The 15,327-nt window shown below is 42.5% G+C and overlaps 1 protein-coding gene across 1 annotated transcript in view; it reads left to right on the plus strand.

The window, feature by feature from the left end:
• LOC124805594 (furin-like protease 2) overlaps window positions 1-15,327 on the plus strand; it is a 718,105-nt gene that overhangs the window by 443,574 nt on the left and 259,204 nt on the right. The window contains exon 5 of the mRNA XM_047266161.1: window positions 9,032-9,191. Within this exon, the coding sequence (XP_047122117.1) occupies window positions 9,032-9,191 (160 nt within the window). The remainder of the gene's footprint in view (window positions 1-9,031; window positions 9,192-15,327) is intronic.

Here is a 15,327-nt window from a genome sequence, read left to right on the forward strand (position 1 = left end):
ACAGTGAATGTAGAATTTTTAAAGAGCAGTGGGGATGTCAATATTTCGTGGTGGAATCAAGCAACATACCAATGTGTTTTATTTGCAATGAAGCAATATCAGTCTTCAAAGAATACAATATAAAACGTCATTATGAGACTAAGCAATATGAGAATTACTCCAAGTTTACAGGAAGCGAACGATTAGAAATGTATGAGTCTCTGAAACGCCAGCTAAAATCCCAGCAGTCACTGTTTAAAAAAGTAAATGCTGAACAACATGCAGCAACTCGTGCTAGTTTTCATGTGGCTCATTTAGTAGCGAAACAGCGTAAGCCATTTACCAACGGTGAATTAATTAAGAACTGCATTATTGCAACAGCAGAAGAAATGTATCGATAAAAAGTTAATTTATTTAAAAATATAAGTTTGTCGGCAAACACTGTGGCTCTAAGAATAGATGACATTGCGCAAAGTATATCAGCACAACTGCGTGACAAAAATCAAGACCTAGACTGGTTCTCCTTGGCCGTGGATGAGTCAACAGATGTATCAGATACTGCTCAAGTACTACTTTTTATTCGAGGGATTGACAAAAATTATGAAGTGTATGAAAAGCTCCTTGATGTTCACAGTATTCACGGGACGACCACTGGCGCAGATATTTTTAAAGGAGTTGAAAGGGCAGTTCAGAAAAACAACCTACAGTGAAAGAAATTAAAATGTAATACAACTGATGGTGCCAAAAACATGTGTGGGAAAAATAAAGGTGTTGCTGCCCTCCTTTCTAAGGCCTTGGAAATTGACGGTGGCTCAAAACCATTAGTAGTGCATTGTATTCTTCACCAGCAGTCTTTGTGTGGAAAACATTAGGTATGTCAGAAGTTTTAAAGCTAGTTATTTCAGTTGTTAATTATATCAGATCCCATGCACTCAGTAATCGCCAGTTCCGCGAGTTTCTTGATGATATTGAGGAAAGCGACTTGCTATATTATACTGCAGTGCGCTGGCTTAGATTCGGTACAGTTCTGACCCGTTTTTTGAACTCCGAGCAGATATTGAATCTCTTTTCAACGAAAGGAATCGCCCTCCAGCTGAATTACGGAACGGTGAGTGGTTATGGAAGCTAGCATTTTATACAGACTTAACTAAACATATGAATGACCTTAATTTAAAATTGCAAGGTGAAAACCAGATTCTGCCTGATTTATACACTCATGTTAAGTCTTTTCGACAAAAGATTACGTTGTTTCAATCTCAGTTGAACAAAGTATGCTTCACGCATTTTAATACATGCCAAACATTCAGTCAGCAAATTGAGATTCCGTTTCCTGTAACTTTCGCAATTGAAGCTTTGGGCGCTTTAAAAATTAATTAGAATCACGTTTTTCAGATATCGATGCAAATTCAGACGATATCAACATATTTCATAATCCCTTTGTCGTCGATATAGAAGCGTTACCCGCAGAACTTCTGTTTGAAATTATTGATTTACAATGTAGCGACTTTTTTTAAAGAAAGACATTCAAAGTCAACATTACTGGAATTTTATAAGTATCTTCCATCCACACAGTTTCAGAATTTACACAAGTTTGCCTGTGGCTTTTTTCCGCTTTTGGCACTACTTATTTGTGTGAAAAAACTTCCTCCGAAATGAAACATGCAAAGAGAAATTACAGATCAAATTTAAGTGATGAGCATTTGAAGTCGCCGATGATTATCTCTACCAGTAAACCTGATCCACAACTGGAGGTAATTATGAAAGGAAAATTACAGATACTTAAAAGTCACTAATTATCAATAAGCTGTTAAATTTTTTTACATGAATACTCTAACACTGTGAGTTTTCAACATATAAATTAATTGTGGTTATTTTTATACATCAGTTACAACTAAAACATCCAATATCATTATGTACACCAGGTATTGTATTTTCTTTAAATTGCCTTTAAATAAACATATTTTATACGATTTACTTGCTATGTTTATTTTACAACATAATCAAAAGAAAGTGAAACCTCACTTAAGAAGCATCTTCTATAATGATTGATTACTAAGCCTAGTCGCCGAAGTGGCGTCCATTTGAAAGACTTGCACCAGACTCGTGAGTAGAATAAAATGCAAAGAATTTTTTTACTTAAAATATTTTCGCCAAACTAGTCTGTTAACCGTTCTTATTATTTTTTTTTTTCACTACCGCACGGAGAATGGTCTGCCTGTTTATTGTGGATAGCCACAAGTTTAACCATGACCTTCCGCTTTGTAAAGTAGAGCTCCGACAATGTCACGGTGGATTGGTCGCGATAGGCCTCGAAACTCAATTTTTGGCAGTATAGGTACCACCTCAAATATTTGGCGGGCCGGATACCGGGGATGTCCGGCCAGCTAACGCGGGCCCGTTTGCCGGCCCTCGCGGGCCGGTTACGGCCCGCGGGCCATAGTTTGGAGACCCCTGGTTTAGACGGTAGACCTCTTAGTGGCCGACCGAGCACAAGGCGTAATGCTGCTGAGACAGTTCAGGAAGAAATGGAGACTGTAGCGGGTTCGCCTATGCACGGGGAAGTCAGCGCTCGTGCAGTCGCACGTCGCACCGGCATTCCATACACTACTGTTTGGTTGGCACTTAGGCGTACCGTCCTATGCTATCCATACAAAATCCATCGACATCATGAGCTGCTACCTGGAGATTTAGTGAAGCGGAGGGCATTTGCGGTGTGGGCGTTTCAGAAGATGGCGGATGATGATGATTGGCTGAGTAACTTGTTGTGGACCGACGAAGCTCATTTCACGCTCCGAGGGTCTGTCAACGCCCACAACTGCAGGATTTGGGCTACCGAAAATCCTAGAACTGTCGTGGAAACTCCATTGCACGACGAGAAAGTCACGGTATGGGTTGGATTTACCACATCTACCGTTATCGAGCCTTTTTTCTTTGAGGAAATGCGTGATTCTGGTTTCGTAACTGCTAGCGTGACGGGTGAGAGATACGCCGATATGTTTCAGAATCGCATCATCCCCAGCCTGGCTGATAAACACCTCCTGGAAATACGACGTTTATGCAGGATTGCGCTTCACCCCATATTGCTAGACGCGTGAAATATATCTTGCGTGCGTCGTTTGGTGATGATCGTGTACTAAGCCGCCACTTTCGTCATGCTTGGCCTCCCAGGTCCCCAGACCTCAGTCCGTGCGGTTATTGGCTTCGGGGTTACCTGAAGGAAGTGTATCGTGATCGACCAACATCTCTAGGGATGCTGAAAGGCAACATCCGACGCCAATGCCTCACCACAACTCCGGACATGCATTACAGTGCTGTTCACGACATTATTCCTCGACTACAGCTATTGTTGAGGAATGATGGTGGACATATTGAGCATTTCCTGTAAAGAACGTCATCATTGCTTTGTCTTACTTTGTTTTGCTAATTATTGCTATTCTGAACATATGAAGCGCCATCTGTCGGACATGTTTTGAACTTTCGTATTTTTTGGTTCTAATAATACCCCATGCCATTCCGAGCATCTTTGTCAATTTGTACCTCTATATCTACATTATTTCGTCATTTATTCAGTTTTCAAATTTATACTGACTTTTTGATCACCGGGTATATCGAATATTAGCGATCAAGACAGCGGTTCGTTACAATATTAAATAAGATCGCTTTTGTTCCTTTTTGATGTAATAAATTTAAACGTAATATCGCAATTATTGCATTTTTATTTTATTTTCTGTCGCTGACTGTGCAGCGCTGCGTTCAGCAGGGCCGCAGAATGAATTTTCTCTCCACAGCAGCGTGTGTACTGATTTGAAACTTCCTGGCAGGATGAAGCTGTGCGCCAGACCGGGAATCGAACGTGGGACCTTCGCCATATCGACTGACCAATTGAAGAATGACTCGTGGCCCGCCCTCACAGCTTTACATCCACCAGTACCTGATCTACCTCTCAATGATCACATGTTCGAGCGCCGGTCCGGCACACACTTTTTTGTGCCAGAAAGTTGTAGCAGGACCGGAGTGAGCCTCTTACCCTGTTAACACTCCTCAAGCGAAGTCAAAGCTCTTTTTCGTTTTGTTGTAATTTCTTCCCTTTGGAGTTTCTCTCCTTGATTATTAACATTCTTAATGTTCTTACCACGCTAAATTCTTTCAGTGCTTTTTTCAAGGCTACTACTGTCTAAACCTTGTTTAAAATCAACAAGGCAGAGATCAATTTCACGCAGGAAACGTGGGCAACTTTGTAATCCTTTTAGAACTTTTTGAAACGTAAATCATTAAAATAAGCACTGAGACCTTTAATTCTCACCTTTCCGGAATTTTATAAACGTTATCCTTAAAATTTAGCAGGGATATGGTATGTTATTTGTCAAAAGCAATCTTCTGCTCAGGGAACATCGTGACCTGACATGTAAGACAGGGACAGCAAAGTTCAGTTCATGTGTCACAACGATGGGCTGCCCTTGTGTTAGTCTATAACTTTGTTATAGATTTTTCATGTTTTATGAGTTTTGTCTTATCAACGTAGAGATAAATATTTGTCATAAAGTTTACCAATTTGGTGAGATATATTTTTGTAATTTTCTTAATTTACAAATTCTTTTGGTCCTGTCTTTAATAAAATAAAGAAATAATGGAGAAAAGTAAACTCCACTTAAAAAGGTAATATAACAAAAATTTTACACACCTATTTACGCATCATTTCAATAGAAGAGTATAGAAAGAAGCAGAGAACAGCACCTACACTTAACACAATATCCGCTAAGGAAAGTAATTAGTTCAAACCGTTCGATTATGTCTTCAGTGGTATGGTAAAAGCAAAGCCATGTCACATTCAGCATAATATTCCGAATATTCTGGAAACTGTGTGCAGTATTCGGAAACTAGAATATCATATGAAGAAAAATCTTCTTTTTATTACTGATACATTCGTAATGTCCCAACTTTTATTATTGACACATGATTTCTGCAATTTAAATCACAACACTTGTTTCTGCAGGTACATATGTGATTAATTTTACTGCTATAATATCCGGATATAATTTTTTCCATTTCAAATGGCTTAACAGTGATCTACATATGTAACTCGCTTATATTATCCTACCGTTAGTAAATCCGTTCATCAGAGTAATTGTCAGTAGCGGAAAGATATCTGCAAAAACATTTTTCCATTTTGCAGCAAAACGGCCTTGTGACAGCTGAAGCGTAATGCGAGTGCCTGTAACGTCCATCAATAATGGCAGGAGTATGCAAGAACGGACTGCAGAAGAGTTTGTGTGTTGTTTGTTGACGCTAATTACAATACTGAAGAATAAAATGCTGGAGCACGCTATTGTCACAAAGTAGTACCTCAGACACGAAGTTCCCCTCTTTCACATACAGGTAAACTTTATGCGTTAGACGTTAGTAGGCCGATTTAGGTAATAAAACTTGTTCCAGGAGGATTGGAAAGTATTCAGGAATATGACAGTAACAACCATTCGAAGTAAAATGTTCATTAAACAAGGGCTCTAAAGCGGATACCCTACGACCTACGAGAACTTCTTCATCTTCGATACTGTGAATCAAATCACGTTTAATGCACACTCTTTCCTCCCATATTTCGGTAGGAGGCTGCATGGACCAAAATAATAAAATGTTGTCTACCAAATATAGGCCCTAAAATGCATAGTCTAAGACCTACGAAAATCTGTTCAGTAGAAGAGTCATGTTTCAGAGTAGGGGAAATGAACAAGCGATTGTCTCTAATAAGGTACACATTTTTAGAGCCCATGTTTAGGGATTACGTTGCTTCACATGTTCGTTCCTGCCATATCCTTGAATACTGACCATTCCTAATACGGACCTTTCCTCCTGGGACACGCTGTATGTGCTCAGCAGTTAGCCTTACAGGAGTTAGACAAAAATATGGAAACAGCGCGGGAAACGCAAAAAAATGGTTCAAATGGCTCTAAGCTCTATGGGACTTAACATCTGATGTCATCGGTCCCCTAGACTTAGAACTACTTAAACCTAACGAACATGAGGACATCACACACACCCATGCCTAAGGCAGGATTCGAACCTGCGACCATGGCAGCAGCGCGGTTCCGGACTGAGGCGCTTAGAACCGCTCGGTCACTTCAGCCGGCCGGGAAACGCAGGTGGTACGTAAGCCTGTAGACTGCTTTGTTGTATTTGTCCACAGCCGGCCACTAAGCAATGTCCTCAGTACTTTGCAAGTATCAGTCGTGGTCAGTAAATCGTTCTGTGTAGAGGTGTGTGCGTTATGTCGATTTGTTTGTCTTCGTATGGGGCTGCCACCGTAACCGAGGTAGACGAAGCGTATGATGTTTAAAGAGGTACTATATCAAATATTTACACCGCGTAGAGGGAAAACGGAGATACAGCATACAGTATTGTCTTTTGAGCGATAGTGCCAGTCATTCAAGAGCATTGTCACGAAAAATAAAAGGACGGCAGCTGCAAATATCACTGCAGAGTTGAATTCGCATTCGCGAACTCTGTCAGCACGGAAACGGCAATATGGTATCTCCATAAGTGGGGAATTTAAGGGCGAGCTGTAATTTCGAAACTACTTCTCAATGATGCAAATACCTGTAACAGCAAAATTGGATGTTGAGACCATAAAACGTCTGCTATGGAGCAGTGGAAGATCATCATTTGGTCAGGTGAGTCTTGTTTCACACTGGTTCCAACTCCTGGCCGATTTTACGTCAAAAGGCTGAAAAATGGCATGGGTTCAGTGATGATTTGGGATTATGTGACCATATCGGCTAATAACACCCATTCTATGGTACAATGGTTCAATATTTATTTCCCAGTGGCGATGCTTTATTCCAAAACGATTGGAATCCTGTTCACACAGGTCACACCGTCCAGATTTGGTTTTCTGAGTGCGAGAATAAACAGTCACGTCTTTTCTAGCCACAACAGTCATCAGATCTCAATTTATTGAGCCTTGGGTGTGTACCTTTGAGAAAAGGGTGAGAGTTCGGTTTCCACCTCCACCTATTTTGCGAGATAAATGTTACATGATTCTCTTGAAAACCATACACGAAGTGCTGGTCCAGTCCAAGACGGTTGGATGCTGTTTTGAAATCCATACGTTTTCCAACACCTTATTAGGCATGCTAATGTGCTGTGTTTTTCGCGTTTCCATATAGCTGTTAATCCTCTGTATCTGTACTAATGAATAAAATGTAAAACCGTCATGTCTGTCTGTTCATCTTTTAAGACATTAATCTCCTAAACTATAGGCTGGGGCAAATCAGAGTAGCCAGTAGAACAGGGACAAAGAAACACCACAGGGGAAAGAAATACAGTAGTAACCCGACTATAGCAGACGCTGGAAAGACCATGATTCATCTAGTAAGCAATTTTCTGAAGGTTGATCGAAGCTGGACTGCTGGAATTGCTGCAGTCTCATCCGAAATGTTCTGCTGCAGTTCTTGAAGAATATGAAAGGTGTTGCGATACGCCTTAGATCTGAGGGCTCCCCAAACGATGTAATCCGCACTGGCAGATCAGGAAACGTGGGTGGCCAGCTAGGACTGCGACCAGGCTGACCAGCTCTAACAACTCTCTCACTAGAGAGGATTGTGTAAATGAGCTCCAAGGTTCGGCTGGCTGTATTGGCAGTTGCCCCATCAGGCTGAAATTAGCTGTAGGTCTTTTCCTCCTCCGTCAGTGCCGGTACAAATTCACGGTCAATTGTATCCACTCATCCGGGCCATTCTGGTTTGTCTCGCTCTGTAGGAAATGGATTTCCGTGGGGATTTACTGGTAGCTTCAATGCAGCTCGGTCAACGGAAAAAAGATATCGTAATGTAAAGTTTTACTAAAATTCACATGTCTCTCTTTGTCTGCCTGTTTCAACACGCAAAGCTCCTGCACTACTAAAAGAATTTTCATGGTATTTCCGTTAGTAACATGTATACTGTACTTCATCAAAATTGCATTACGAAAAAAAATGTATGTAGTACCGGACGGATTTCAGCCAAACTCGGCACCCGTATCACTTACTGTCTCGAAAGAAACCGCTTTGGGTTAGAACCACCTACCTATCGAATGGGTGAAGAATGGAGTGAATAAAAAGCGTAGCCCATGACCCGCGAACATTCAAATTTTATTCATACCGTTCCTGAGGACGAGAGCGCTTAGTGACTTGAAACAAATACACATAATTCCAAACCTTTTTGAACGTATTTCTCGCTTAAACGATCCACAAATTGACGAAACGGAAAAAGTTTATCGCTTACTACATTCTGGGCTGTTCATTATCGCATCAGGGACGACATTTTTAACGTCTTCACAATTAGCACATAGTACCTACAAAATTGCGTCGTTGTACGACACAGAGGGATGGGGTGGGGGGTGGTGGCCAGAGAAAGGGAATAATAGGAAATGGACTGGAAGAGGGGTAAAACGTGAAAGACATAAACAGGAAACAGGAGAGAGACATGGTGAGGGTGACAAGGAGACGGTCAAAGTGAGTAGGCAGCAGCAGATGGCCAGAGACAGCCAGAGGGTGATGATGGACGGAGAGTCGGGGGTGGAGGCAGTGGACAAAGAGAATTGGGGAGACTGAGGTAGACAGTGAGACGGGCAGAGGACGCGCACGGAGAAAGGTGGAAGTAGGACGGAGAGTGTGGGGTGGAAGTACTGGACTGAGTGAATGCGGGGAAGGAGGTGGATAGAAAGGAGCCAGAGATGATAGAGAGAGGGGAAAGGAGGTGATGGACTACCAGAACAGAATTAAATACATACATGGCAATGTCGGATTCTCAACTAGTTCACAGTAAAATACTTAAGCGCCTTCTTGTTACAGAGTTGCACATTTATGCGGAATTCATAAAATGTAATCCTTAGTGATTTGGAGACCAATACAGTTTACATGCGCGCAGCAGGTAAGTGAATAATTAGCCTTGCTATGCGCTCGGCGGCCACGTACGCTCTTCGCCTGGAGACGCGTTTAATCGCGGTGCGAGCGCGCGCCGCGCATTCTGCGGCGGATCGATGGCTGACCGACGCCACCCACCCCTCTGTGTGCCCGCAGGACCCGCTCGCCAGCACGGATATCAACGACAATGACAGCGACCCGACGCCGCGCGACAACGGCGACAACAAGCACGGCACGCGGTGTGCGGGCGAGGTGGCGGCCGTCGCCTACAACAGCTACTGCGGCGTCGGCGTCGCCTACAACGCCAGCATCGGCGGTGAGTGGCTGCGCCGCCGCTGTCCAGCTACACGCAACTGACGACCGTTTCAATTAAAAGTAACTGTATCTCAACGATTTACGGTTAAAGCAAGCACAATACACTACCCTTTAATAAGTGACTCTAAGTTGGACCAATGGTACTAAAATGCCTACATGCACCGATTAAATTTGACAGTTACAATATGCGAAAGGTCTTCAATAAATATTTCCATACATTGTTTTCTGAAAGCACATTGACTTTATTTAGTATTCCGATACACCTTATTATACGCCGCTCTTTTGGATACAAAACCTTAGTTTTCAACCTACTCTCCGAGCAATGCGACGGCCGTCCGCCACCTCACTGACAGGACCTGCATGCCACATCGACGTCAGAGCTAACCTCTTACTGCATCAGTAACCTGCCTAACTTCTACGTACTGATTCCCGCGTAAGTAACTGGATACGGACTGTAAGGTGGGTGACGAAGAAAAGAAGTTTGGTGAGATCTTCTCGGGTGCACAGACTTGTGTGAGATCTTTTTAAATTTTTGTGGCAACCAACAGGCTGAAGTCTACTCTACAGGGTCGTACTATACACTTATGAGACCCCAACTGGTGGACTAGTGTGTCAGCATTACCAACCAACAGAGACAGTAGTTTGAGGCGAGGTGTTCATTGTGATCCGTCGATTAGCTCGAATCAGGCGGTCTGCACGTTCCAACATTGCAGGAGTCACAGCTGTGTGTGGCCAGTCGCCACGCGGTAGATCGGACAGGTCTGCGCGGCCTTGTTGCAATGATGACAAACGCCTCGCTCAACGACTCACCGTGCTTTTGTTGACTGCGACGTCTCCGTAGACATTCTGCAAGCGGCTATCACTATCTGCTGTGCTCTAGTTTTCTGCCAAGAGGAACTCAGTGACAGTTCTCTGCTTGGAACGCACTTCCGTTACAGACGCCAAGCTATTTATGGCGATGCCGCCTATCGGAATGTCATGAAACTATAGGGGCTGAATAGGGAATATCCCACAGTGTTTCACAACCTAAATAGTCCGAGAAAAGTATATGTTACATTGCTTATTGAACACCCCTCGTACTACTGTTTCAGAAATAAACGCCAGCAAACAGTTTGTTTAGAACGTCAGTTGAGCATACATCTTGTCAAATGTTACAGCGACACGTAACATTAATAACTCGAATGGATCAAGAACCACACTGTTCAACACTTTAAAACTGTAACGACTACATAAATGTGTAGCTCAGGTAACCTGGAAAGAGGTAGGAGATAGTGGCCACCAACAACCGTTGTAAGTCCACCGTACCAATTGGGGCAGGGTTTATTATTTTTACGCTCGAAAGGTCACACCGCTTACACTTAACCTACAACAAAAGACAATCATTTTTAGATTAGAAGAGGTAAAGTTCGTTTAATTTCTCGTGAATTACCATAACCTGTAGTGTATATCACTCAACTCACACTGAGCAGTTTTGTTATGACAGTTGGGTGGACCACCTCCTCACCTCCCCCCCACAAGTACTTTAATAGTGATTGCCCGTAAACTCACTGATCTTCAATTCATTAACATGAGTAAATCATCTACTAGTCTTGGCCACTTGCAAGTAATTTCAATCGGACTTACAAGAACGTTTGCGAAATAATTTTTTTATCAGTCCACCTAATTATCATGATCCTTCTACAGTACCACATCTCCAACGCTTCGATTCTCTTCTTTCGCATTTTCACCACAATCCGTATCTGACTTACTGCTGTATCCAAAACTTAATTTCTCAAAAACTTCCACCTCAAGTTAAGGCCGATGTTTAATATTAGTAAATTTTTTGTTCTCTGGAGTGCCTTCTATGCCTGTGCTAGTCTGATTTATATGTCCACCTTGCTTCTTCCGTATGTGATATTTTGCTCCGAAAGAAGCAGAGTCCATTCTTTCCGTCTATTTCGGTGTTTCCAAATTTTATATTAAATTTTTTAGTATATCTCATTTCTGATGCTCCTTTCTTCGGTTTCCTCCCAATCCATATTCGGTTCACAACACATTTTGTATGTTATTCATATGAACATAATTCTCCCTCGCTCAAGAAGCAATCCCAGTAATATCATCAACGAGTGGTCACACTGACATTCTATAAATCGACAATGCTTCTTCGCCCTACAGATTGAATGGCCTGATTAAAAGACTACACCTGTGTCCTACATATCTAATTGCGGTACTGATAAACGCCAGCACATGTCGGTTTTTTTTTTCATGGGAACCATAGTAGTGTTATATCACACATATTCTTGCTGCACAATTCAGCACTGTCTACCGTTTATTTGAAAGTGACAACAGACGGCGTAACCGCCTCTTTTTATTTAGTAACTTCCTTGCCACTCTATTCTGTTCCAGGCGGGATAAGCAGCTGGCTCGGTCGACAGATATCCGATCCCTCCGGCTGCTCCAGAATGATACACACCTCCGTTTTTTCTCTCTATCGTGCGCACTTCTTCCACTGATGCACAGTGACACAAGCAAAAGGCTTGATATCCTCTTGAAGTAAACTTCTCAAATACCTCCATCTTCATGGATGTTCTTTCACATCGTGGTAGTGTCTTAGCAGAAAAAAATAATCATTTTTGGGGTCAAAACGTCCATGAACGATGGGCCTTGAACTTACAGCGGCGTCTATTTTTATCAAAATGGTGTTCAGCATGTCTTCAGCCATTTGAGAGTGATCTGAGGCATCTTCCTCAAGTACCTCGTCACCGACCCGGCCTTACATTCGCACCAGTCTTCCACATCAAGCCACCAGTAGTGACGTGTACTTCCAGGTGACTCCATGGTGGACACAGTAGTATTGTATTTTAGTTTAGTGTCTGTTTGGAACATTTTACAGGGTCGAACGCTCTTTGTAGAGCATCAAATCAAAAGGAGTTGTCATTATGTTTCTGAATTTCGAAATTCTCACTCAAATTGTGCCATTACAGGTCCACCAACCTCATCAACAGTCATTAAAGCAAAGTCAGTATAAAATATTTTAAAGATCTGCTTGTCCAGCTAACAACTGTTCATATTTACATCTTGTATCTCTCAGCTGAATATAACTTTCCATCTATCATTAAGATTAAAAAAAAAAGAACAATAATAAACTCATTCTATTAGTAGTTATCTCAAGATTGCATTCCTGGAGCATCTCATAACTTTGCGCCAAAAGAAAAATTTCCAAGAGAAATAACTGGACTGATTTATTAACAGGAGTCTCATGTTCGATGTGTTAAAAGCCGTTAAACTGCATGCATGAAATTTAGTAGTGAACTTTCCTTGCATGGAAACTGGCCTGCAGATATTTTGAAGCAGGACGTTTATGTGATCATGACCACTCACATTCACCAAGTAATTCTACTGTCTCACATTAGGGAAAGCATCTCATGGTAGGATACATGTACATCCCCTCTCACCCCTTGTCACCAACATGTTAGCAATTTTTTTTTTTTAATTTCAAGCAACGTCCAATTTTTCCGCATACTAAAAATCGTTTCTAATACAGGAAAGCATTCTAGAATGACATTTAGCTGGCGAAAGCTCCCCAGAACTTAGAAACGCTTGTGTTCAGCCTTGTCCATTGTGTACTGTCATAGAACACTAAGCGCAGAAGAATAGAGGTTACTGTCACAGTTAGTGAAGCGTTTGGATGATCTGACCTAAGGTTTATGCGTTGCCAGAAGCCTTTCCTATCTGAAGCCCATCTCATGAAACACTGCAGGTAATTACCACTTCACACCGTGCACTGAATTAAATTTTTATTTAACTCTGTGATTGCAGAACAAGCCCGAAACGCATTAACAAACAGTTTGAAAACTAAAGGACGCTAAGGCTGTATGGCTGCTGGAAAATGAGGTGAAATACAAAACGAAATGGTCGTATGAAGAGTTGATTCAGCATGCAGGAAAATCGAAAAAACCCAGAGTTAAGTTAAAACCATAAACTCTACATTAAGACTGCAGGTGAAAAGAAGAGAGGCAGACAGAGCATAGGTGAAAGGAGAGAAGTGGAAGCATTTACGAGAGGAAGAATGTGATGATGCGACAGAAGCAGTCAGTGACAAATTCACAGGGAACCCAGTAGTAGAAATTAACTGAGGTTTTAAGATTTGCGGTGACATAAGGTGGCTGGATCGTACAGCATTCCTTCTGAATATCTTAATCAATGTTGACAGTGCCAAGCAAATGACTGTTCACGTTGTTTTATAGTATCTGTTATTCTGCAGACATACCATCGGACTTACATAAAATTATCATCCACGAAGATACCAAAGGTGGCAGGGGCAGGTAAGTGCGAGATATACCGCATAGTGAACTTGGCACTCATGCTTCCAAGTTACTAACCAGTATAACGTACAGAGGAAAACCCGCCAGGTTAGCTGAGAGCGCAAATGCGCTGTTGCCTGGACTCGGGTAGGCGCTCCAGCCCGGGTTAAAATTCGCCTGGCGGCTTACCGAGGTCCGCCAGTGTGCCAGCGAGCCTGTATATTGTTTTTAGGTGGTTTCCCACATCCCACTTGGAGAATAGGAGAATACCGGGCTGGTCCCCACGTTCCGCCTGAGTTACACGAGTCGCAGACATCTGAACACGTGGGCACTATTACATTGATTATACTAGATGCAGACAGCTAGGGCGCACCCGTGAGGTACAGGGTGACGGCAGGAAGGGCATCCAGCCACCCCTTAACTCTAACCTTGCCAAATCCGATCCTAACAATGCCGACCCACCAGAACCGCGGGACAAGGGACTAGCTAAAGAAAGAAAAATAACGTGCAGTGCAATGAAAAAGAAAACAGAGACTTTATTGTGTTACACGAAGCACAGTTTGGCTTTAGAAAAGGAAGAAACACTGGAGTACAAAGTAGAAGAAGCGAAGGAAATCTGGTACTTGAAAGATCAACAACTCACTGCAAGCTAACATCCCAAAGATCTTTGGGCTCACATACATCTACATCGACATTTATACTCCGCAAGCCACCCAACGGTGTGTGGCGGAGGGCACTTTACGTGCCACTGTCATTACCTCCCTTTCCTGTTCCAGTCGCGTATGGTTCGCGGGAAGAACGACTGTCTGAAAGCCTCCGTGCGCGCTCTAATCTCTCTAATTTTACATTCGTGATCTCCTCGGGAGGTATAAGTAGGGGGAAGCAATATATTCGATACCTCATCCAGAAACGCACCATCTCGAAACCTGGCGAGCAAGCTACACCGCGATGCAGAGCGCCTCTCTTGCAGGGTCTGCCACTTGAGTTTATTAAACATCTCCGTAACGCTCTCACGGTTACCAAATAACCCTGTGACGAAACGCGCCGCTCTTCTTTGGATCTTCTCTATCTCCTCCGTCAAACCGATCTGGTACGGATCCCACACTGTTGAGCAATACTCAAGTATAGGTCGAACGAAAGTTTTGTAAGCCACCTCCGTTGTTGATGGACTACATTTTCTAAGCACTCTCCCAATGAATCTCAACCTGGTACCCGCCTTACCAACAATTAATTTTATATGATCATTCCACTTCAAATCGTTCCGCACGCATACTCCCAGATATTTTACAGAAGTAACTGCTACCAGTGTTTGTTCCGCTATCATATAATCATACAATAAAGGATCCTTCTTTCTATGTATTCGCAATACATTACATACGGTTCCTCTTCGTCCAAATGTCTTGGCTCAGACTAATCTAGGGGTTGAACCGCACGTGTCGCATTAGACGCCCTAAGTTAGACACTTGTGACCCTTTGGTTAAATTGTCTGGCTAATGGCAAGTTTGCGAAATTGTAAGAAACAAAGTTAATGCAACATATAATAACAGTAATAATAATATCGGGAACTAAATTAACGACCCATAAACGATGTAGACCACACAGTTGCGATTTGGTTAGAATAATGGTTATTCAGGAAGAAAACTAATAGCGAATGTGGTCGCACTTAGAATTACTGTTACACTCGAGCGCACATCTATTTAACACAGCCGGCCGAGTGGCCGAGCGGTTCTAGGCGTTACAGTATGCAACCACGCGAACGCTACGGTCGCAGGTTCGAATCCTGCTTCGGGCATGGATGTGTGTGATGTCCTTAGGTTAGTTAGGTTTAAGTAGTTCTAAGTTCTAGGGGACTGA

Source organism: Schistocerca piceifrons, chromosome 7, assembly GCF_021461385.2.
Source record: "Schistocerca piceifrons isolate TAMUIC-IGC-003096 chromosome 7, iqSchPice1.1, whole genome shotgun sequence".
Classification (NCBI taxonomy): Eukaryota; Metazoa; Arthropoda; class Insecta; order Orthoptera; family Acrididae; genus Schistocerca; species Schistocerca piceifrons.